This window comes from Ruditapes philippinarum, unplaced genomic scaffold (genome assembly GCF_026571515.1).
Source record: "Ruditapes philippinarum isolate M1 unplaced genomic scaffold, ASM2657151v2 ctg9789_1_1_1_1, whole genome shotgun sequence".
In the NCBI taxonomy this organism is placed as follows: Eukaryota; Metazoa; Mollusca; class Bivalvia; order Venerida; family Veneridae; genus Ruditapes; species Ruditapes philippinarum.
Window position 1 is genome coordinate 25,115 of NW_026857762.1, and position 23,370 is coordinate 48,484.

At 31.9% G+C, this 23,370-nt stretch overlaps 1 protein-coding gene across 1 annotated transcript; it reads right to left on the reverse strand.

Moving 5' to 3' along the window:
- Positions 1-633: 633 nt before the first annotated feature.
- LOC132750850 (U2 small nuclear ribonucleoprotein A'-like) lies at positions 634-23,212 on the reverse strand. Its single transcript, XM_060740906.1, has 8 exons — positions 23,018-23,212; positions 18,804-18,844; positions 18,403-18,462; positions 6,408-6,601; positions 5,469-5,571; positions 4,528-4,680; positions 2,549-2,648; positions 634-1,658 (listed from the first exon to the last, which is right to left on the reverse strand). The coding sequence occupies exons 1-8, from the start codon at positions 23,097-23,099 to the stop codon at positions 1,618-1,620; spliced, it is 774 nt and encodes a 257-aa protein (XP_060596889.1). The 5' UTR covers positions 23,100-23,212; the 3' UTR covers positions 634-1,617.
- Between the last annotated feature and the right edge of the window lie 158 nt (positions 23,213-23,370).

Sequence of the window (23,370 nt, forward strand, 5' to 3'; positions counted from 1 at the left end):
CTATAAAGTAAGATTAAAATTCCTTCATGCTCTGGACAATATCTGGATATCTAATCATCTCTAGTGACCTTGGAAAAATTAACCTAAATTACATGTCAGTCATGATATTTACCATTTGTGTAACAAAACATCAATAAATGACGACTAAATGGTCCCTATACACATCTTCATATTTTTATCTGAACTTTAAACTCTATGTGTGACCTTGACCTTGGTTGCAAGGACCTAAATTTTCTGTGAGACACTCTGCCTCACAATGTTGAACATTTGTGCCAAGTTATATTAAAAACCCCTCTATGAATGTAGAAGTTTTGCTCTGGACAAGCATTTTTCAATGACCTCTAAGTGTGACCTTGACCTTTAACCTAGAGACCTGATTCCTGTCCGTGACACTGCTTTTCATAGTGGTGAACATTTCTATGAAGCTTCATTAAAATGACTCCATGCCTATAGGAGATATATTCCAGACTAAAGTGGATGCCGACCGCCTGCCAGGGGCGTTCACATTATACGTTGCCTTTATATATCTCCTGTGAATATCAACGCCTCTGGCCAGAAAGCTACCTCTTCTGAAATGTATAAAGCATCAGTATTAGATGTATTTGTACTAGAGATCAAAAACAAACACTTGAATCGCTTCTCAACCTTTTTTATTCACAAGACAAATGTATAGATAACTACAAAATATCAGAAAAAATTATACAGCTAGCCAGAAAACACTCAATTATCTTGACTTCATTAATCTTTTGTTGAAAAGTAGCATTTATCATAAAAAGTATGTTCCTTTTATAAATAACTGAACTTGGATTAATTAATTCAACAACATCCAAGATAGGATTGCGTACAGCATATTTTTTTCAACAGAATAGACTTAAATTTATGTAATTCAAAACAATCGCATGCTTAGATTATATATTATACTTTTGGGGATTTAGTCCAGCAGTACAAGAGTCGCTACTTCCAAATATAATAATATCAGATAAAACCTAATGCATGGCTTCAATATAAATGTTTTCTGGCTCAATTTTGATTTTCAATAATAAGTGTGTATCATTCTTATCAGTTTTAACAACTGATAGTTTTGTTTCAAATCATTGTAATAGAAAAAGACCACATTAGTATCAAATGCCAGTCTGAAGTATTCATTTACTCCCCACAAATATATACACATTTATCTTATCCAAATCTTGCAATATAGTTGTGTGGTAAATAATCATTCTTATGTAATTCAATGTTTTGTTTATGATCTTGTCATATACCCACAGACTAATTTTAGGTAAAATGTAACGTAAAATATAAATAATGAACTGTTCCAATACAAGAACTTCAAGAAATAATAATAATACAAAATATGTTTTCTTCTTTCGCTAAATCTCCATTTCATTCAATCATAAATTTTCCTTAAAATCATCAATAATGCAATAGAAATAATTAAAATGTTATCATTGATGAATGACATCAACAATCTATCTTAAATAGATTTTTTCCTCATTTCTCAATTTTAACAAACTTCAGACAAGCATTTAGCACTAGCATAGATGATAATAATGATGATGAAGATTATGATGATGATGATGATAAAACTGTCTATGTATGATAATGTTGTTGCCATGGTAATCATGTCCCATTTACTTCCATCTCTTCATCTTCACCTCGTGCTGGAAAAATAAAAGTAGAAACATAATGATTTCATTCATATGATCACAATAAATTCTTACAAATATTTTAATAAATATTATATTTTCCCTGAACTCAGAAAACATGTGACATGTGATTTTCTTCATGATATATTTACCAGAAGATTTTCTACAGTCGAAAATATACATCTTGGAGATTGATGAATCTCCCCCCCCCCCCCCCCCCCCAAAAAAAGATGAAATATCACTAACTTTTCTGTAAGTGAATACTTTTTTATCAATCATTTAATTTAAATGCCAGTCTTAATGACATTAATCATTTGTCTTATATAATGATGACAAAATTATTACATTACATTTAGAATGAAGTATTCTCAGAACAGTATTAGTGTTTCCACTTTTGAAAAGTTAAGTACTTTTCCAGGACTTATCAAGGACATTTTTTTTTTCAAATTTGTAAGGACATTTTTTTTTACAACATTAAATTTAAAGTAACTTGATTATTTTTTGTTCAATGAATATGTTAATGAACATGTTCAATGTGATTATGATGGCATGACCAGTAGGTTAACAGTATATGTCAATCTCATACCAAACAGTTTTCAGGGAAAAAGAATTTGTTTGATATCAACTGAAGAATGGCTAACTTGTGTAAACCCTCCTTTTTCATGTTTTACCAGGACATCTCTAGATGCCTAAAATATAGAACCAATTTCCAGCTACTACATCTGAAAGTCAATTTACTTTGAACAAATTATAAAATATTACAGAATTTAACATTAACTTGGCATTAGAGTTATCAACTAACTGACTTTACAAGCATCAATACTACTTTGATGCAAGTTAAGACATTTCGTACTACAATAAAAATGTGGAATAAAAACACACATAAAATATAAGAAATGATATACCTATTTTGTTGAGAGCAGCTCGGCCTGGTATTTGACCTGTCTTCAGCATATTGTTTAGTCTCTCTACCTCTTCTAATGTCTTTGCATTAGCAATAGCAGCCTAATTGTAAATAAACAGAGAAATATTTCGATTAAAATTCAATACTTTGTTCTCTACATATTCTATGTATAAACAATCACTTTTAACTGGCTATGGACACAATACATGTACCTGTAACTAATATTTTGTTGGGTTTTAAGGTGACAAACATCAGCACGATTAAAGTCTTTCTAGCTTTACTGTTGGATTGTGACTTCAGGTGTCCTTCCATGTCTCATTTTGGGCAAAAGTTGGTACATATATAACAGTAAAACCAGCCAATCTTCACTTGATGGATAATTCTTGTATGAAAGAATTCCAAATATCGACAGGATTTTCAAAAAAAAAAAAAAAATAACAAGCATTTGATAGTATTGCGGGCAATACAGGAGTCCCCTACCGGTCCCTCAAAAAGTTCTTTAATTGTCATACACTCCTGTGTATTGCCATTTATAATGAATTTGAGGATGAAGTCTGTATTTGAAAATATCAACCACAAAACATAATAAAATAAGTTTGTCTATATCACAGTAATGTGTGAAGTTTCCATGCTTAGTAAGGAAATTATGTTTATACAACCTTGTCATATTATTACGATGTGGGATTTTAAAGTAAATCCTATAAGGAATGAAGAAGTTGGAGTGAAAATACCAGTTTCTCGAAAAAAATCTAAGTTCAAGGGGGACATAATTCTGGAAATAGTCTTGCTAGAGTATTTAACCTTCTCAAAAATGTTGATTGATAATAAGAAACATATATATGAAGTTTGAAGTAGATACATTAGGAAATAAAGAAGTTATTTAAAAAAGACAACATTTTTTCCCCTAAAAAATCTAAGTTCAAGGGAGGTAATACTGATATTTTTTGTGCTAGAGTTATAAACCTTGTCACATATGATGTGGTTGATGACCAGAAACTTAAATTTAAAGTTTGAAGTAAACACCTTAAGAAATAAAGAACATATAGTGAAAAAGCTGAAAAATTTAAATCAGAAATCTTGAAATTCAGGCTATTTGTTGCCATAGCAACCAGAATTTTCAACATAGGAAGAAAAGAAAAAGATGTGCATAATCTCCAGACTGCCATCTACACATATTTCAAGTTTCATAAAAATATTTTCAGTACTTTTTGAGTTATCACTGGATCCAGTTTATGTGTTAAATTTGCCATATTTTCAGACTATTTGTTGCCATAGCAACCAGAATTTTCAACATAGGAAGAAAAAAAAAAGACGTGCATAATCTCCATACTGCCATCTATCCATATATCAAGTTTCATAAAAATATTTTCAGTACTTTTTGCGTTATCGCGGGATCCAGTTTTGTGGACGGACGGACTGACGGACTGACAGACAGACGGACAGACAGACGGACAGACAGACAGACGGACGGAGGGTAAACCTAAAGTCCCCTCCGGTTAAACCGGTAGGGGACTAAAAAATGCAGTTATTTGGTAATCTATCTTTAACCATTAATCATGACTAACTTCAAGACTGAATTAACTTTGAGCTTCCATATGTGGACATGTTCCCTGAAAGTGCTGTGACAATAGTTGATACCAAATAATGACTATACCATCTGCACACTAAATTCTGTCAACTCTTGAACTTGCAAAAGTGAAGAACTACACAACTTTTACGTTTGTCAAACATCAAATAACTAACTAAATGCATCAATTAGAATACTTGCAGCTTATCAAATTTATGCAACAACCACAAGCTTAATGCAATATACACAATAAAACCAAGTAGGCATCTGGTCACATCAAAGTATGAAGTAAATGTTTGAAAGATCATATTTTGAATATCAACTCATTAGTGGTTGAATATAAAGGATAGACAAGGGCAAACCCATATGCCCCCTCAATAAAAGTTATATTTTAGTCACAAATAGGCATATACCTTAATTGCAGCTACATCTTCCTTGGATGGACCATCAGCTCGTTTTTCAGGTAAATGTTCACCAGGTACAAATGTTTTACTCTTCTTCCCAATATCTGTTGCCAATGCGTGACCTTTCTTGCCCTTAAACATTTTCAAACTTGCATCTCTTTCCTGAAGACAGCAATAAGAAAAATATTTGAAAGAAATTCTATCAAAGTTAATTCTATTACACTGTGGATAACTTTTATTCTGTTCCTGACACTACATTTAAAATAAGAGCAGGACAATATAATCCTGATGGCAAATTTACAAGATAGACAATTTTTCTCTTAAATATAGATAGTAAATTTATTCATGTTGTAAATGACACAAATTATGATTTATCTGTTGAACATAAAATAAAAAGAAATATTAGGTTTCAATTCTATGAAGTAACAAGAACTTACTTATTTACATTTTAACTGAACAAAATCATTAACAAATTGCAGAGAAAATGCAATAACAAATTGCAGAGAAAATCAAACCTGATCTGTGTTTTAATGTAACACACTTGCATCATGCAAATGTAATAACAATTATTGATATCCTTCAGAAATAATCTTGGAAACCAACTACAAAAGGGCACAACTCTATCAAAAATAATTTGATTGTAGTTAAATCTAACTTATGTGTTATTGATATACATGTACTTGTAACAAACATGCCAAATTAAAACAATAATGTTGAAATCCTTCAAATGTTATCATGTGGTGACCTATTGTCTACAGACAGACAAACAAGATAGAGGCCACACCACAAAACATCCCAAAGGTCTTCTGGCGTTCACAAAAATGAGGGGGGGGGGGAGAGATATGACCTCAAAATTCAAAATAACAAATGATAAAATAAGGACATATAAGGGCAAAACAAAATATGTTAAATGCAAATTATAAGAAACAACAGTGAAAAAAACTTTTTACCTTTTGTTTAATTCTTTGAAAATCTAGCACTCGTAATGTAGGTACTTTATGTAACACGTACAATCTGTAGTGTTTCTTTGTTGTTACTGGATTTCTCATCAAACTTCAAGAAACAAACATTATATATCATCATTGTCAATATGAACAATTAGGTCATGAAATATAGAAAAGACTTAAAAATATTAAAACACTAAATGTTAATCATAAATATTAAAACACTGAATTTTAATCATGTCTCGAGTAAAATACAAAACCTGTTACTTCAAATCATTTCTTTTTATTCCTAGAAAAATATTCATCTTTATTTTGTGTCAAGTATATCAAAATAAATATTTATAATATTACTTCAGATCAGCATGTCAAGCTAGATAAGTAAACATACAAAAGATATAATTCTGTAAACATTTCTACATTACCATGTTATTATATTAAGTGCTGGAAATTTCATATTCATCTTGGGACTTTTTGAATAAACATCTAAAAGTAATTATTTACCCACACAACCAGTACGAGCTAAATTAGATTTCCAATCCATGTAATAAGAACAGTTGTTTGATACCTTTCTATTCAAATGCAAACATTTATAGTAACTTTTTGTTGCAGAATATATTACTTATTATATTTTCATATCAGCAATATAATTTGTATTTATAGTTGTAAGAAAAGACCAGTATTAATTAAAAATCATTATCAACTTTCAGCCTTAACTTAATGTAAAGAAAAATAACAATCAGTTTTTTTTACTTCAGTTACAGTGGTGTTGAGAGGCATATACTTAAAGCAAAATGCTTCAAAACCATGCAGTTTTCCCCAGAAATTCAATTTAAATTGAAGTATTTTGCTCTTCTCTTTTAGTTATTTTTAAGTTAAATAGTAGGGCCTCTGAAAAAAAAACTCCTGAATTTAGCAAATGTTTATAAGAAAAGTACTAGAGCAAACCTGATATATTTAAGATTTTTCAGAGATTCTAAGGCATCCAAATCTCCCAGTTCTTGTAAACCATTATTTGTCAACACCAGTGTTTCTAAATTTGGTATACCTTGTTCCAACCCTTCTGCTATTCGTCTGCAAACAAAGCCAAAAACAATCAGTGAAAAAATGAAATAATTTCTTCCCCAAAACACAACCTTTACCTATTAATCTACCAATGTATACTCAGATTTATAATCTACATTGTTTTTTTCTTCTTCACAGTCAGTAATTTTCCAAAAACATGACCAATTTGAGATTGATTATTTTGTGGTTTCCACCATTTGGGAAAAATGCTGAATTACATAATCAGTTTGCAATCATTATGTCTCACAGGCCTATGATATGTTTACATATCATTATCTTCTGGTCTAGTAATGGTCAAAATTTCATGTACTTTGCTGAATGAATATGCTCCCCTGCAAGTACATCAATGTATATGCATAAAAATGGGTCAAAGACAGAAAAGGCCGGGTTGCATTTGTACACCAAATATGAGGTTGTGATGTTACGAAAAGAATTTACCATTGACCCATTAATGTCGAAAATTTAATTCAGTGGGTAAACAGGAAGTGGATTAGCTACACACCTAAAATCGAATCCCACTGTATGGGACCATGTGTCAATGCTGTATGCAAAATATCAAGAGGCTGTGATTAGTAGTTTCTGAGAAAAATGTTATGAAAATTTCCTACCATTGACCATTAATGTGAACAGGAAGTGGATGACCAACAGACCTGAAATCAAATCCCACGGTATGGGACCATGTGTCAATGCTGCATGCCAAATATCAAGAGGCTGTGATAAGTAGTTGCTGAGAAAACTGTTACGAAAATTTCCTACCATTGACCATTAATGTTGAAAAATTTAACTTATTTAACTAAGTGGATAAACAGGAAGTGGATAAGCGACAGACCTGAAATCAAATCCCACGGTATGGGACCATGTGTCTATGCTGTATGCCAAATTTTAAGTGGCTGTGATAAGTAGTTGCTGAGAAAACTGTTACGAAAATTTCCTACCATTGACCATTAATGTCGAAAAATCTTACTAATTTAACTAAATGGATAAACAGGAAGTGGATGAGCGACAGACCTGAAATCAAATCCCACGGTATGGGACCATGTGTCTATACTGTATGCCAAATATCAAGAGGCTGTGATAAGTAGTTGCTGAGAAAACTGTTACGAAAATTGCCTACCATTGACCATTAGTGTTGAAAAATCTTACTAATTTAACTAAGTGGATAAACAGGAAGTGGATAAGCGACAGACCTGAAATCAAATCCCACGGTATGGGACCATGTGTCTATGCTGTATGCCAAATATCAAGAGGCTGTGATAAGTAGTTGCTGAGAAAACTGTTACGAAAATTTCCTACCATTGACCATTAATGTCGAAAAATCTTACTAATTTAACTAAGTGGATAAACAGGAAGTGGATGAGCGACAGACCTGAAATTATATCCCACGGTATGGGACCATGTGTCTATGCTGTATGCCAAATATCAAGAGGCTGTGATAAGTAGTTGCTGAGAAAACTGTTACGAAAATTTCCTACCATTGACCATTAATGTCGAAAAATCTTACTAATTTAACTAAGTGGATAAACAGGAAGTGGATGAGCGACAGACCTGAAATTATATCCCACGGTATGGGACCATGTGTCTATGCTGTATGCCAAATATCAAGAGGCTGTGATAAGTAGTTGCTGAGAAAACTGTTACTAAAATATTTTACCCGCCCGCCCACCTGCCTGCCCGCCCGCCGCCCGACATTCACCATACTATAACCCGGATTTGCACCAGTGCAACCCGGCCAAAAATGAACTCAGAATTATATACAAGAAATGTGTCTATAGGACACTGATACCCATATATTCCACTGCTTTGTCAGTCTATGGGTGGACAGCCCAACAGACAAGGGCAAATCTTTGTTAATGGGGGGGGGGTATAACAAGCTCTGTCACAATTATCATAATAAGATAAGTTTAAAGTAAATTACTAATTATGTTGGAAAAAAGAATTTGTCCACTAGTATCTAGCATCACTATCAGAGCTCCAGATAGTTTTTTTGGCCAAGGGGTTTTTACCCCTCAAAATTTAGAGTGAGGGGTAAAATGCAAATTCTGAAAAACTTAAGGGGTAAAATCTGTCAAAAAAGCATTTTGCATTTTTTCTTAACAAATTAAACTTATTGTTTTGTTTGTTTATTTTATTTTTTTAGAAAACCCTTTACAAATAAAATACTGATTCAATGTGAAACAATACAAAACATGCCCTGTAAAGTCAGACTTCCAGAATATACTTGAACTCAAGTTTAGGATACACAGCTTCCATTTTCAAAATTTGGAAGTCAAAGACTTCAAAATCTCTGATATTGGAAGTCACATTATATAGGTAAAGAAAGAAAAGTATTAGCTTTTCGGAAGTCACAGGCCAAAATGAAGGAGTAAATGACTCCCAAACTTCCACTAGTGCCAGTAGTGGAAGCCCTGAATTATTTTATTTTCTAGGAATAAATATTTTTCTTTCTTTATTTCTGTTGGCATGTACCTTATCATGTACTCAAGTTTGAACAATTATAGTTGAAATTAGAATTAAAGAAGAATAAACAAGATTTTTTAATCTTTCCTTAAAAAAAGTATTGGTCCGAGAGAAAATTGTCCGTAACTGTAGACTGGGTACGAAAATATTGAGTACAAAAGTGAAAAACATGTTATTTTGTTCCAACAACAAAAGTGAAAGAAATTAAAATATATTTTTGTTTATATTGAGGCATAAGCATGTCAATAGATGCCTAAACAAACTTAATACTATGTTAACTCCTACGATGATTATCTGGCACAAATTTTATCAATAATTTCACAGGTTGATCTACGGGAGTTACCTCCCTTCTGTACTTCCTGCTACTTTCGTTTTTAACATGCGTTGTTGACAACAGAATTTTTAGTTTTCAATGCAATAAAATGGAAATATATTGTATTTTTATGCTCCAAACATCCTCTTTCTAAATATCAAATGTTTACACTTCTATTCTTTCACGCTTAAGTTTTGACATACGAGCGTATTTTAGATTTTCTATGCGTATTTTACGCTTATACGCACGCTATCTGGAGCTCTGCACTATAAAAAGATCTAGTGAAAAGGTCAAGGTTAGTCAATGGAGGAAGACGTGTTTTTTATCGCTTGTTTTTCATCGACAGTTTTTCAATAAATACAACGGACTTAAAGCAGAAAAAGCACACGTATATTTAGGGAAACATTTGAAAATACGCAATGGAACTGTGAAAATATGCAGCATGCAAATTGAGGTATATTTTGAAGTTTAAATTTTGTGAATTATTATCTGACCATAAACTGACCAAACCGGTTTTACCGGCGCCATTATCACACAGGCGTTAACACAGAACTATCTTGTGTGTAAAGATAAATATTGAGTGTAAATATTTACTAGAAAGTCGTCAAAATGTCAGGTAGACCGAAGAATAAAGCAGCAAAAATTCAACAATCAGAAGAACAACAAGAATTACAATTGAAAGATCTCATGAACTCATTTGAAACGAAGATTGATAAATTAGCCTCGAAAGATTATATGGAAAGCGTGATAGATAGAAGTGTGGACAAAATAAAGCATGAAATTAAAAAGGAAACAAACAAAATCTATGAGAAAATTCAAAAGTTAGAATCAAAAATCTCGGAACAAAAGAGTGAAATAAATACGTTGAAAAATGAAGTAAGTGATATATTACATGAAACGTGCATCAGAAGATGAAGAGAGAGAGAGGCTTAAAAGTCGAGTGATTGACAAAATGAATGTAATTACTTTTATTCTATGAAATATTCAATTCGACAATAAGAAAACATGCACATCGAGATAACAGAACTTGGATAAACAATAACAGTCGCGAACAGTAGCGTCAGTGTAATCGGGGACTCTGCCCTCGCTTGAGTTGGACAAGTAGAAGATAACAATGACGAGTACCGACCGGAGAAAAGCGAGATTATTGTATCTATTAGTTATTAACAAACTGAATGACGAAAGGCTACAAAATAATTAAAACAAACGGGCGAGGGACATCTGCTTCTATGGAGGATGAAATTGTCTAGTCAATCCCAGTGTAAGTACTGATGGAAGAAATGCGGAGAACTCTCTCAGAATTATTATTATCTCTAAGGAAGTTGTCTTAACCACAGTATAATAGTATGTAGTGGACAGTCAGTGGCCGGCATAATGGAGACAACACTAGAATGGCTGGTAACGAGCGTAAATAACCAGCAGAGAGGATTCTTACATCTGCACACTGAGAGAGAGTAGCCAAACTGGGCGTGTGCAGAACGCTTCGTGACTTCACTGACACAGGACCGTATAACGTAGACTGCTTCGCCGAGTAGTGAAAATGTGTAATAATATAACAAGCTCGAATATGCCTACATCAAATCACAGTGACACATAAATTCAGTATTATAGAGCGGAGATGTTAACGTTGTCTAGTTAGTGCTAGCTTACTATAAATGCACAATGTGCCAGTATCCTGTCTGTATATAGTATCTGATACATACTGTCACACACTTAATTATATAGTTCTATTAGTCTAATGAGGGCCTGCGGAACCACAGAATTGAGGCCCTACGTTTGCTGTCCGTCTTCAGAGTGAGTATGCGTAAGAAACTATACGACATATATCAGGTGTATTACTCTCTATTGAGTACTATGAGCATATAAATATGTTTTAATGAGAACGTATAGCACGACCACATTCCCAAACGATAGATTTTCTATATAATTTCTATGTATATCTAGACTCAATAGGATCTTCTAGGGATATTACAATTTCGAGTCGTGTTTTATGAGAGAATTAACCATTCTCTAATCTATTAGCGTGAACACATTGTTTTCTTATGATCGTCAATCGAGATGCACATTACGCACAGCTAAGAGCCAAGTACGTAAGGCAGTGATCTTCGACGTATACGAAGATGAATAAGAAACGCGCAGTCTACTTCGGAGAATCTTCGCGATAAGAGAGTGTGCAGAGCAGTGAGAGAGTATAGCGAGAGCGTGCATCTAGATCATGTGCGAAGACTTTTTGTGAGGGACATATTTTGTATTTTATTAGCATAATAACAATTATTTCTGTGATCGACGGAGGCTTTTAATAATACGATGTATGCCTGTGTAAACCTCTTCTTTTTTTTTACTAGTTAATGGGAGCCCGTGCAGCGTAGTACCTGAGAAAAGTATATGTTATACATATCAGCGGTAATTACACATAATACCTGTACCCTGTACATGTTCGTAGTTGATAATCTATTACAGATCTGACCATGCATAATAATGTCAATGATTATGCTATAACACTGATATGACTGTCAATGAGAATGTCTCTATAATTTAAGTTTATATATGACAGTTGTATGAGGTTAATCTTACTCTTATCTGGACATGCTTTATATGCCTTCTCTGGGTAGAGTAATATTTCTGTGTTTATCTGAGCATGTATTGTACAGATCTAGTGTGAGACGCACGCAGTCGCTTGTCAGAATGAAATTACCTAAAATGTTACGTGTGTACTGTAAGCTGAGCAGACATAATAAACTTTAGAGATTTTTATGATGATGTTATAGGTTAGATTATTCAGTGATAAATTGAGCGCTTATTCTCGTTCTCTGTTTGTCAGCCACACATCAGAAGTAATATAATGTCAGACCACTAGATTTGCTTATTAATTTTCTTGGTATATAACTCAGTGAATGAAAGATTCTTATTATATTTACAGTAACAGATGTGTTGCAATATGTGTAATGAGGTAATAGATCTATAGGAAAGAGAGCATAAGAGGTAATTGAAAGTCTATGAGATTAGTACACAGGAATATAGACCACTAGATACAAGGTAACTGGAAAGGAGTACGAGTATTCTAGTATTAAGAGAGCCTAAACGAGAGAGATAGCTTTTATGTGTCGGTATTAGCCATGATCGACTATAATTGTGCATTAGCACACGTGTCGTATTATTTTGATATACAATGAGAAATATCCTCAGTAGCAGAACATCTATGATCATAGTTGAACGATCACTTGAAGATGCTGAAGCAAAAAGGAACGGCGTACTCGAATATGTGATGAATGCTAGAATGTCCAAGGATTCACATATAGTATAATAATAGTGATTTTAGACCACTCATATAATTCCTTATAATATACTATGAAGTGTAGCAAAGACATTTGGGAGTAAATCTAAACAGAGATATAAGATGTTCAGTTTTATTTAATGGCTCAAACATTTCAACGTAGTCATTTCTTTCTTCAGATTTATCATTAATCTAAATAGTGAATAAAGAAATGGAAAATAGATAAGAAGTCAATGGGGAATTTGAAGTTATTTGCACAGTTTTAACGAGTCATAGTCTAGAGGGTAGCATATAAATAAGAAAAATAATAAGTTGATTTTGAATTTATTTCTGAGAATCTGATACTGATGGTAAATTCTTGTATTTTGATTGTAAAATTTACTCAAAAACATTTAGCTTTTTGATTCTATGGTTCAGAATAGAACAACCCAGACTTTTTAATTGTCAAATACAAGAAAACTTAATACCACATTGATCTTTTGTATACTTGGAAAGGTATTAATAAACTTTATACGTTAGATCCATCAATAGATTTTTTAATTACATAATCAATACTATAATCCCTAAAAGTCTATATAAAGTAGTTTTACAGACACTTTGGAAAAGACTGATTGACTGAGAGAAGAAAAACCTGTGAACTTAACTAAATATACAGGTCAAAAATAACCCTGTCGAAAAAAGCCGTCTGATTCTTTTTTAATTCTCAAGTTATTTATATAAAGTGTTAAACAGCACAGACATCCTTCCTGTTATAGGTATTGATTCATTTACTTGTAGTTTCTAGTGTTAGATCTTGTTAAATTTAAAAAAGGTAAATTCGTTTATGGAAATTAATAACTCTCTGCTAAAGATCATCAATATTTTCTGAATAAATAACTGATTAAATTTAAGAAGTCAGATATACTTCAGAGTTTCAAACATCTGAAATTTAGACACCCAGATATATAAGCGATACAGATATTATTTGAGGATATAAGGATCAATATTTTGCCAAACATTTACTGTGGAAAACGGGGCAAAACCGAAGTGAGCAATATTTCTTACAAAAAAAACTAAAGACCAAAGGGACGTTACAAAAATTGAAAAAGACATTTCATGCTCCAAAATTCAAATTCCAAGTAATTAACCTGCTAGAAGAAGAAAAAGAAAGAACTGGTTTGAATAAATAGATCAAAAGAGAAATTAGAAGGAGCACTACATAAGGGTCAGAGAGCACAAATGGACTTCTAGAAGGTGAAAAACCAACTCATCTGTTTGTACTTAAAAATAGAAAATTTACACTTCAAAACTAGATCGATATACCTCTAAGATATCACATAAATTGTTACAAAATCAAATGAAATTTTGAGAGAAACGGAAAATCATTACAAAAACTTATATGCTTAGTAAAAAGAGACTGAAGATAAGATCTTGACATAATCATTCTCCTTAATTCAAAAATAAATATTATCAGAAAATGAAATTATCTCTGGAAGGACATTTAAATCAATGATTTATTATTGAGGTTAAAAGACATGTCAAATTATTCAGCACCAGCGCAAGTTTGGGAATTTACTGCGCTTTTAATAAAGTATTTTGGTCAAAAACCTTGTCAATTTTTAAACCCCGTTCAATGAAGCACTTTTACAAAGGGTGAGAGTTTATTCAACTCCAAAACAAGGTGTGATCACCTAACAACACCAATAAAGATAACAAAAGTATAAAAAATGGAGACCTATATCACTTTTAAATGTCCAATAGAAAATGGCTTTCTGCTGCCAAAATGTCTAACAGAATAAACCTTTTTATGTAGTTGTCTTTAATAAGCAAAGATCAAACAGGATTTATTCAGTCGGTTCCATTGTGAAAAGCGTTAGATAATAGACTTATTCTAATGAAATGTACTGCAACAAAAATGACGTGCCACGCAATGATATTTACTTATTGATTGCCACAGCTTTGATTCTTTCGATGGCATTATGTCAAAGGTTTTAGAGTTTTTTTAATGTTTGGTAGAAGAGCATTACAAGTCTATGGATAAAAATTTTCTACAATAGACATTCCGTACTTGCTGTCACTGTAATGGCCAAACTGGTTCCGTCATCATAGAGGCTGTAGACAAGGGTGAAGCCACCTAAATCAACGCACTATTATGTCAGTCCCTGACAATCAAAATTTTGTCATGCTAGCTCAAATCAGAATATTCTAAAGACGTGAAAGAGAAAAGGAAGATGCTATAATATCACAGTATGCAGTACGATCTACTGACACGTTAATTATGGTTCAGAAAAAATCGAGATAATCCTATATGAAGAGGTCATAAAATTTGATGCTAAATATCTGGTCTGCATGTATAATGATTGAAAAAACAAACTGCAGTTTGGATCGGATTATGGAAAAATAATAACCATGGAATGACACTATGCCAAACTAATTTGAAAGGAAATCCGTTTACAACTCCTTAGGGTAATTATTTTTCGTAACGAGAGCTGGAAAATCTTTGGGATCATATAGAAATGTATTCAAAGTTACTATATAGATGTCAAACAATCGATAGACCAAGCAGACGTATTGACTATTTGGCAAAAAGTTAATCTTAACAGCGAGTGAGACAAATACAGAATATTAAAACTTGAGCATAGAACACTTAATCACCTAGTTTAATAATGTAACAGTTGTATCGTTCCTAGCTCCTACACGCTTTGATTAATATAGAGTACCCGATAATAATATTTTCTCATGGAATCAACTATATCCCTGACTAAAGATAAAAGAAACCATGAAATAATACAATTTCAGACAAAGCAAGGAAACATTATGCGTGTTTGATTTCCTTCTATACTTGCTCGGGAGAATATGGTGCGTTCTCTATAGACAGCAGCCATGTAAAAATGGTTTGATCTACATCTTCTTACCAGCCTTACACTTACATGGTAGAGTACTTTATAAGAGTGAAAGCCGAGGATAAATGCTGTATCTTTAGAATATGTCCTTATTATTAATGCAATGAGACACCTTGGATTCATGATTGTATAGGAATAAAATAAATTTGAAGACATCAAAATATTCGGAAAGATGATTGTCTGGCTATGTTTTCTATATGGGAATCTTTAAATATAAAGTCATGGAAGGAATTTTTATCTCTACTGTTGGTAACAACATAAGTTGAAGATAAGTGGAAATCCTTCATTGATAAATTTACCGTTAAACAGAGGGAATAATATTTTATAAAATGATTTTATGATGAAAATGCAGCTTTTATAACTCCTCACAGAATCAATAACAAATATCTCTTTACCACACACTTTTACAATATAGATAAGTACATATCATTCTTTAGATCATAATTTAGATTCCTCTAACGAATTTCCTCATAAACAATAAAGAAGTAAATCCATTACACCTTTACTTATTAAGATGAGAATCATCAGTGAAAGCCCTGCCGCTAGTTGATACTATATATATCATCAATTGTAAATTTAAATTCTCCACTTAATGACTTTTGTTGTCTACCATAGTCAATGATATGCTTAAAGATCTAGACACATCCTATTTTATGCACTTAAATATATTATGCTTAGCTACCCTTTTTTAACGACTTTGAAACCTGACACGTGATAATATATCTAATGTTCAGTAGCGATAAATCAAACAGAATACCTTCACGTCTGGTCACCAATCACTTGTTGTTTAGATGGTTTCCCACCGTACTATGCATATAGTCTGTGCACTTCTTTCATGTTCAAAACAAGAGACGTGAAACGCCATTATTCACTGCACCGTATATGTTTGAAACTGTCATTTTCCTATTAGGTAGAACATTACTCCTTATGAAAATGTAAAGACATGGCTGAACCAATCTTCCCCTTCGGTAAATTAGAGCTCTAATAAACTTGATATATAAATTCTTGGTAATCCAAAACAAATAAATGCATGATATATAGAATCACAGTAATCACTCCAGCTTTGCAATACTATACTTGTACTAATGGAATCCTAGTAAACTAAAGAATAAACTCATCAAAACGATGCAATTAATTTTCAACTTCTTTAACCTTATAAGTACTATTATACTTGTGCGCAAACTATAAATTAAAGAACCATAATTCTAATTTGTAACGCTGTACCAAACTCCTAATGCGTACTAAACTAAATGTATATACTCATCATAATTACTGGGACCCTCCAATATAGCATTACCTATACACCGACACCAGTACACGTAGCATATAATTAATGCGTTTTGCGCACTAATAGATGTTGTCAATTACTGATATACTTAATGCTGCTATTATGTTTAAATCATGGTGTATCTTGATCTGTGGTTTGACCCATATTGTAAGCTTTCTTATCTTTGTGTATGATAGCACAACGCGAAGATAAATACAAAACTAGCGAACATCCAACTTTGACTCCTAGTGAGAAGCCTTAATTATTTTTCATATAAATATTTTTCTCTAATCATCTTCAAAAATTATTATCCAACAATCTCATTTATTTGATTCCATTTTTGTTTAAGACATCCATTTAAACATCTAATATTGTTAGCCACTATATCCATATATGATAATACTACATTCTGACTCAGTCTATCTATTGACATTCATTATTTAGATGAGACTATCCGCAAAAAGGATGATATTAAATGTAAAATACCTTAACAAGCAATCAAAAATCTTTATTTCTTAATGATTAATTCATTTAGGATAACTCTTCGAAATATACCTAGTATAACCCAAATAACGTAACATTGCAGCCTATCCTTTGGATAATAACTATCATGGCTATCCTTCATTCAGTAACCACAACGATTATGATCAATAAAAATGCTCTTGCATTATTTTGCATATTTAAATGTAATTTTCTAACAGAGAGTACTTGTAAAATATCATATATTCCATTTCACATGACAAGTAATATTACTGCCTTGCAGTTTTCAGCGATAATGCTAAAAGTAACATTGAATGGACGATTTCGAAAGAACCCATGCCTATTAAAAAGCCCATCGAATGTTTTTCTTTAGTTCTGTATAAGTAATAGATACATAACCTAATAATTCTTTTAATAATGACTAAGATTGTATATGATTATAGATTATTGTATGCCCTTATCCTCAGTGAATTTAGTCAACAATTCTTGAATCTAAAACATAGTTACATATTCCTATATAAACTCACTAGTAACAAGAAAAGTATCGTATATAGTGATATAACAATCACATCACTTAGACTGTACGATACAGATTTCTAGATGAGAAAAGATGTTAAGATCTTGTTAAAAGAATGCCATCCAATAATTACCAACTGTCAATACACATTACATTCAAGCTATATTGAATAAAATTACGCAGAGTCTAAAAAAGAATAAAATAACATTGCTAATCTATTTCAGTATTGATAAATATGTAGAAGAAGAGAACTACGAAAATTTTTAGAATTAACTCATAAAACTTATGAAATGATAGTTGATTTCTAAACGAATAAATAGATCGAGCATGTTATTTATCATTAGAGTCGATTAGTAAGCAAATATCTAATAAATCGCCAATATGTATAACTCTTTCCGTAGTGAATTATTAATTTGCATTTAATACTAAATTTTGATATTTGTTGAAATTAAGATGACTCGCTATAAAATGATTCTTCCACGTATATATGTAGATGAAGAAAAATTAAATAAGTTACAAATCGATAATAAGAAGAGACACATTAGGAGAAGAGGATCGTAGTGACTCTTGATATATCAAGGCCACTAGCACAATATAACAAAGTTTGAAATCAAAATACCCTACAGCTTACACAACTGAACAATGTTTATTATTTTAATATCAGTGCTTTCTAACCTGTGGTAAGTTATGGGAAGCCATCAATCTTCCTGATGTCATTGTCAGAAAAGTCTATTGTGTCAAACTGGTCCTGCAAAAATAATACAATATTCAAGTATTCAAGTTCCATAAATAAACAAGTCAAAGAATATCATTGCTAAAGAGAAAAGACAAAGTGGCCACTACCAAAGAATGGACAAAGTTGTCACTATCTGCTCCAAACAAACGACAAACTGTACACTTCAGTTCATGCTCCAATGAAAGGACAAAGTGGTCACTATATTCTCAAAAGACAATTGTTGCATATACAGTTACTGAGTTAGTCAATCAAGAAATTCATTTTAATTTTTTTCTGAGCTATATATCTGTATATGTGATCTCTAACTTCTGTTTTGTGATGGCATATAAACATGTAAAAGACATCTCACTTACCAAAGTAGCTCCCAAATTTTCAATTACAGGAATTTTGTACCCTGAAAAAGATAACCAGACATTTCAAATTAAATGTTCATATTGATATACATCTGTTAAACAAAAAAGAGGTTTCTGTTTATGTCATTCTTTTTTTTAGATTAATTTCTGCTAGAATTTTGTGAAATTCTTTCACAGATAAGGTGCAATTCAAGTGTTTTTTGTTTGTTTGTTTGTTAGGCATTTTTTCCATGTTTTTTTTCAATGAAAAAGGACTTCCTATACAATATTTTTTTAACATACAAAGGATTCATGTAGTCAAATGACACAAGCAAAAACTGATTAGACTCATGAAAATTTTGGTCAAAGAGTCTTTGACTCATGAAATTCTGATCCTACTAAGAGCCCTGTAAGACATTAAAACTAGATAATTGTTTTTTTAAGTTTTTTGAATTTAAATAACCAAAATGAAAGTTGAGTTTACATGTTTGACCAAAAATTACTTTCATGTAGTAAACATTTACTGCACATGCGCTGATTTACCACTTAAGAGGGCACGAATGTATAAGAAAAAAGGCATACATTGTCATAGCTAAAGAAACTTCAGCGAACAGGTTTTATAGTACTATTTACTGTCGCAATGTCAAAATAAAAGCGACATTAAAAGTAATGGAAGCCAGAACTAACATTGTTATTGTTTGAGAGGGGACCAGTCTGAGAGTTTTTGTTTATGATTGAGCATGAAATTGAAAGAAAAGTTTTTAAATAAAGCTTTAAACAGGCTGGTGAAAATGCTCAATCGGGCTTAAGAGTAAGACATAAAATATCATATTTCTAGAAAAATAATTAATATATTTCTTTCTCATTTGTTTTGTTTGTTAAGCATTGATATATGATATAAATCAAAAATAAAAATAATTTGGTTATCTTTCATTTTCATAGAGCTATTTCCATTTTTCCATTTACTAGAAACAAAATATTTGAAGTTCATAAAAATTATATTGTAATGTAAAATTGAAAATAGAAATGTGTCCAACAACTTCATATGACTCTAGATAATTTGGCCAGTACCTTTATTCTATATATTTGAATTAAATATTCTGTTTCTAGCATTTATATTTTGACAATTCTTTGACACTGAACATTATACTTTGAAGTTTTCCCTGAAAACTGAATGAAATGTATGCTAACAGGTGTTGGCGCAATGAATTAGAGCATCAAGAAGTTATTTAACTTATTTTGTTTTACACAAGTTTTGCATATGTAACATACTTTTAAAGGACTTCAAAAATTATGTGTTATAAAAATATGAAAAAGAGGAAATAATTCTCACAAAAGTGACAGTAGCTGAATATTTTTCTTTCTGTTTATGTCAAATATTATTCTCAATAAACAAACAAAGTTTAAAAGAAATATCTTTATTTCATTTCTAGAAATATGATTTTTCATGACATAAGGCTTGATAAGCTCGATCTGGCATTTTCACCAGCCTTTTAAAGGCAAGACCGTAGACATTTTTTAAAATTTTATGATGCTATGCATTTATGAGAAAGAACTATTAGGATTACTGGAGGTTACGTACCACGGAGGATACGTACCAGGAGGTTACGTACCATTTTTGGAGGTTACGTACCACTTATATATTTTGGAGGATACGTACCATATATATAATTTATATAAAATACAAATAATATAGAGCATAACAATTATAAAAAAGGACCGAATTATAACTTTAATATTACTTTTTAAAAATCACATAAGAGCAATTAATATAAATGCAAACGTTTTACCGATATCTATGTATGATTATCACACATTCAGAAATGAGTAATCTAACAAATCACAAACAAATTACAAACTATTCACGCATGAGTGAATACACTGATTTATAATTGCAAGTCTCCGTTAAGTAGAATACTAATTTTTTAAAATGAAATTTTGCGGCGATCAACTTTTACAGAAAGCATGCATGCATAATTTCTTTCTTAATAAGAAAACTTATTAATATTTAATTTCAGGTTGTTGACAACTCGCAATAAGAAGTAGACCACCTTTAAGTTCCAGTAATGATACACGGCACTACGAGTGCTGTAGCTGACATGATGGAAGTCGAGCAACGGCTGGCACATATTTTTAAAAATACTTGTTAATTGTGTATTGTTGTTTCATTTCAGAGCGTGTAACATAATTATTGTTATTTTCATTTTATGCACGGTTCAGTTAACGTGTAAATGAAACTTAATGTAATGAATAAATGATAAAATATGTAACACGTGTTTAGTTTTTTTTATTCAAGGTAAGTAATTTTGTCCGGTATATTAACATGCATATTATTATTGCTTTTGATTATTTTGTTTATTCAGTTAATTTCAGTTAAATGCGTATAAATAAAACAAAAAAAAATGAATAATACTATAAATGAAAAAAAAATGTTTGTTTTTTTATATATTAGCTGTGGTTTGTTTCATTGTACTGTTCATTTCAGTTTAGTGCGTGTAATTATATTAGTGTTATTAATTATTTTAAGTTTGGTGTTGTAAATAAAACTTGTTATTATCGTTAATTGCGGTTTGTTGTTTATTCTTATATATTCATACATATTTAATCTCATTACAAAATACAATTAATGCGCGAATTTGAACAATAAACGTGATATAGTTTCACACCTTATCCCTTATTACTTTATTATATATTTCTATAGTGGTACGTAACCTCCAAAAATGGTACATTTATGCAGTGGTACGTAACCTCCATGGTACGTAACCTCCAAATTCCACTATTAGACGTCAGGCTTGACCGACATAAACTATAAGTTAACAATCCTGTAACGTCTGATAAACTGGACTTTAAGTTGCACACTTCCCGAAATATGTCGGTCCGATGGACATGTCCGATAAATTTTGATCAGGTCCGACAATTTTTTATTCCGGATCGGTCCGACTGTCCGGCTTTTATCCAAGCCGCATGTATACAAAATGGCGTCGCTAAAGGTGTCAAACCTGGGAAAAACCGAAACTCTACGTCAGAAGAGTGCGCAGAACAGCAATAAAAGGATGAAAAGAAGAGACCTGAGATAAAATTTAATGTAAAATGGAGGCAGAACCATGAATCTTTGGTGTATGACAGAGAGGAGATGAAAATGAGCTGTACGGATTGTGCCGATTTTTACGGTGAAAAAATAAAAAACGGAAAATGTCTAAGAAATACTAACGCAAGTTTTTTTTTTTATTTTGATCATTTTTATTTGGTCCGACAGATTTTCATGGTTTGTCAGACCGAATGTCTGACAGTTTTTTTCAACTTTCGGGAAGTCTGAGTTGGACCACTCAGTAGCATCTGATAAGATTTAACTGATCTATAGTAATTCAGTAGTTTGTTAATGTGATGTTTTGTTGAGTTCCATGGCTGACAAAATTCGTTTAAAGAATAAAAGTTAAGACAAACATTAGTCCTATAAATATGACGTCGCTTTGAGATATTTTTGCTTCTGGGCAAAGCAACGTCATATCGAAATTGCTCAAAAACCCATAGCATGTTCCGCCAGAAAATCGGGCGGAACGAAAAACAATGAAGACAGCGTGTATTTACATAAGTTTTGACCTATTTATGAACAAAACTAAAAAATAAATACCTTTTATCAAAATAATTAAACTGTCACATCCGAAAAATCATGATTAAATCCTCTCATGTATTTCAATTCTTTTTACAGCCGATAAACAAATGGCTGCCATAAAGTGCGCGAAATCTGATTGGCTAATTCAAATGCAAGCGTTTAATTGAGTCAGAACAATCTAACGGAATATTTTTTTAACGAAATAATTGCCCATGCACCGTCAGTGTGTTCGAATATATTTTTCCGTTCAAAAATTTGGAATTAATCTGTAAAGCACCTTGCTTAACCAGTATGGCTGATAGACAAAATAGATTGATGTTTATATTTTATTTTAAATTGATAAGTACATTGTTTGAGAGTTTTGGTGTATGATTGAGCATGAAATTGAAAGAAAAGAAGATAAGCTTTTGAATAAAGCTTGAAAGGCAAGACAATAGACATTTTTTTAATTTTTTATGATGCTATGCGTTTTCGAGCAATAACTATTAGACGTCAGGCTTGACCGACATAAACTATAACAAGCCTGTAACGTCTAATATATTGGACTAGACAAACATAAGCTGATTAAACAATTAATTTCCCCACCCACAAAAAATAATAGAAACACGTATTGTCAACGTACCCCTAAGGTCTAACTCTCGATCACGTAAAGGATTTGTGTATTGGGCGGACTGTTCAATAAGTTCTGCTGTGAGTTTCACCATTTTGTTGAAAAGAAATCAAATATAAAAGTAAACATTTAATGAGTATTTTTGATTTTTCGGCAACACGAGTTTTCTATTCTGCGCATGTCTGTTGGAATATACTAATCGCCCGTCCGCCGTTCTCCGGTCGACTGGCAAAACTGGAGACGGCCTACTGAATTTTCGTACTCTTTATCCTATAGTAAATCCATCACATCTAAGACTAAATTCTGATAGGCATTTGGTGGCTGTATCATTCAACAACAATACTATCCAACTAAATTTAGCACCA

What these genes read in the sequence shown, in the direction of transcription:
- LOC132750850 (XM_060740906.1), bottom strand. Translation starts at nt 23,099, where the DNA reads ATGGTGAAACTCACAGCAGAACTTATTGAACAGTCCGCCCAATACACA. An exon ending in AAAAATCTTAAATATATCAG is followed by an intron (nt 5,572 to 6,407) that starts GTTTGCTCTAGT and finishes TGTTTCTTGAAG; the next exon opens with TTTGATGAGAAATCCAGTAA. An exon ending in AAGATGTAGCTGCAATTAAG is followed by an intron (nt 2,649 to 4,527) that starts GTATATGCCTAT and finishes ATTTACAATTAG; the next exon opens with GCTGCTATTGCTAATGCAAA.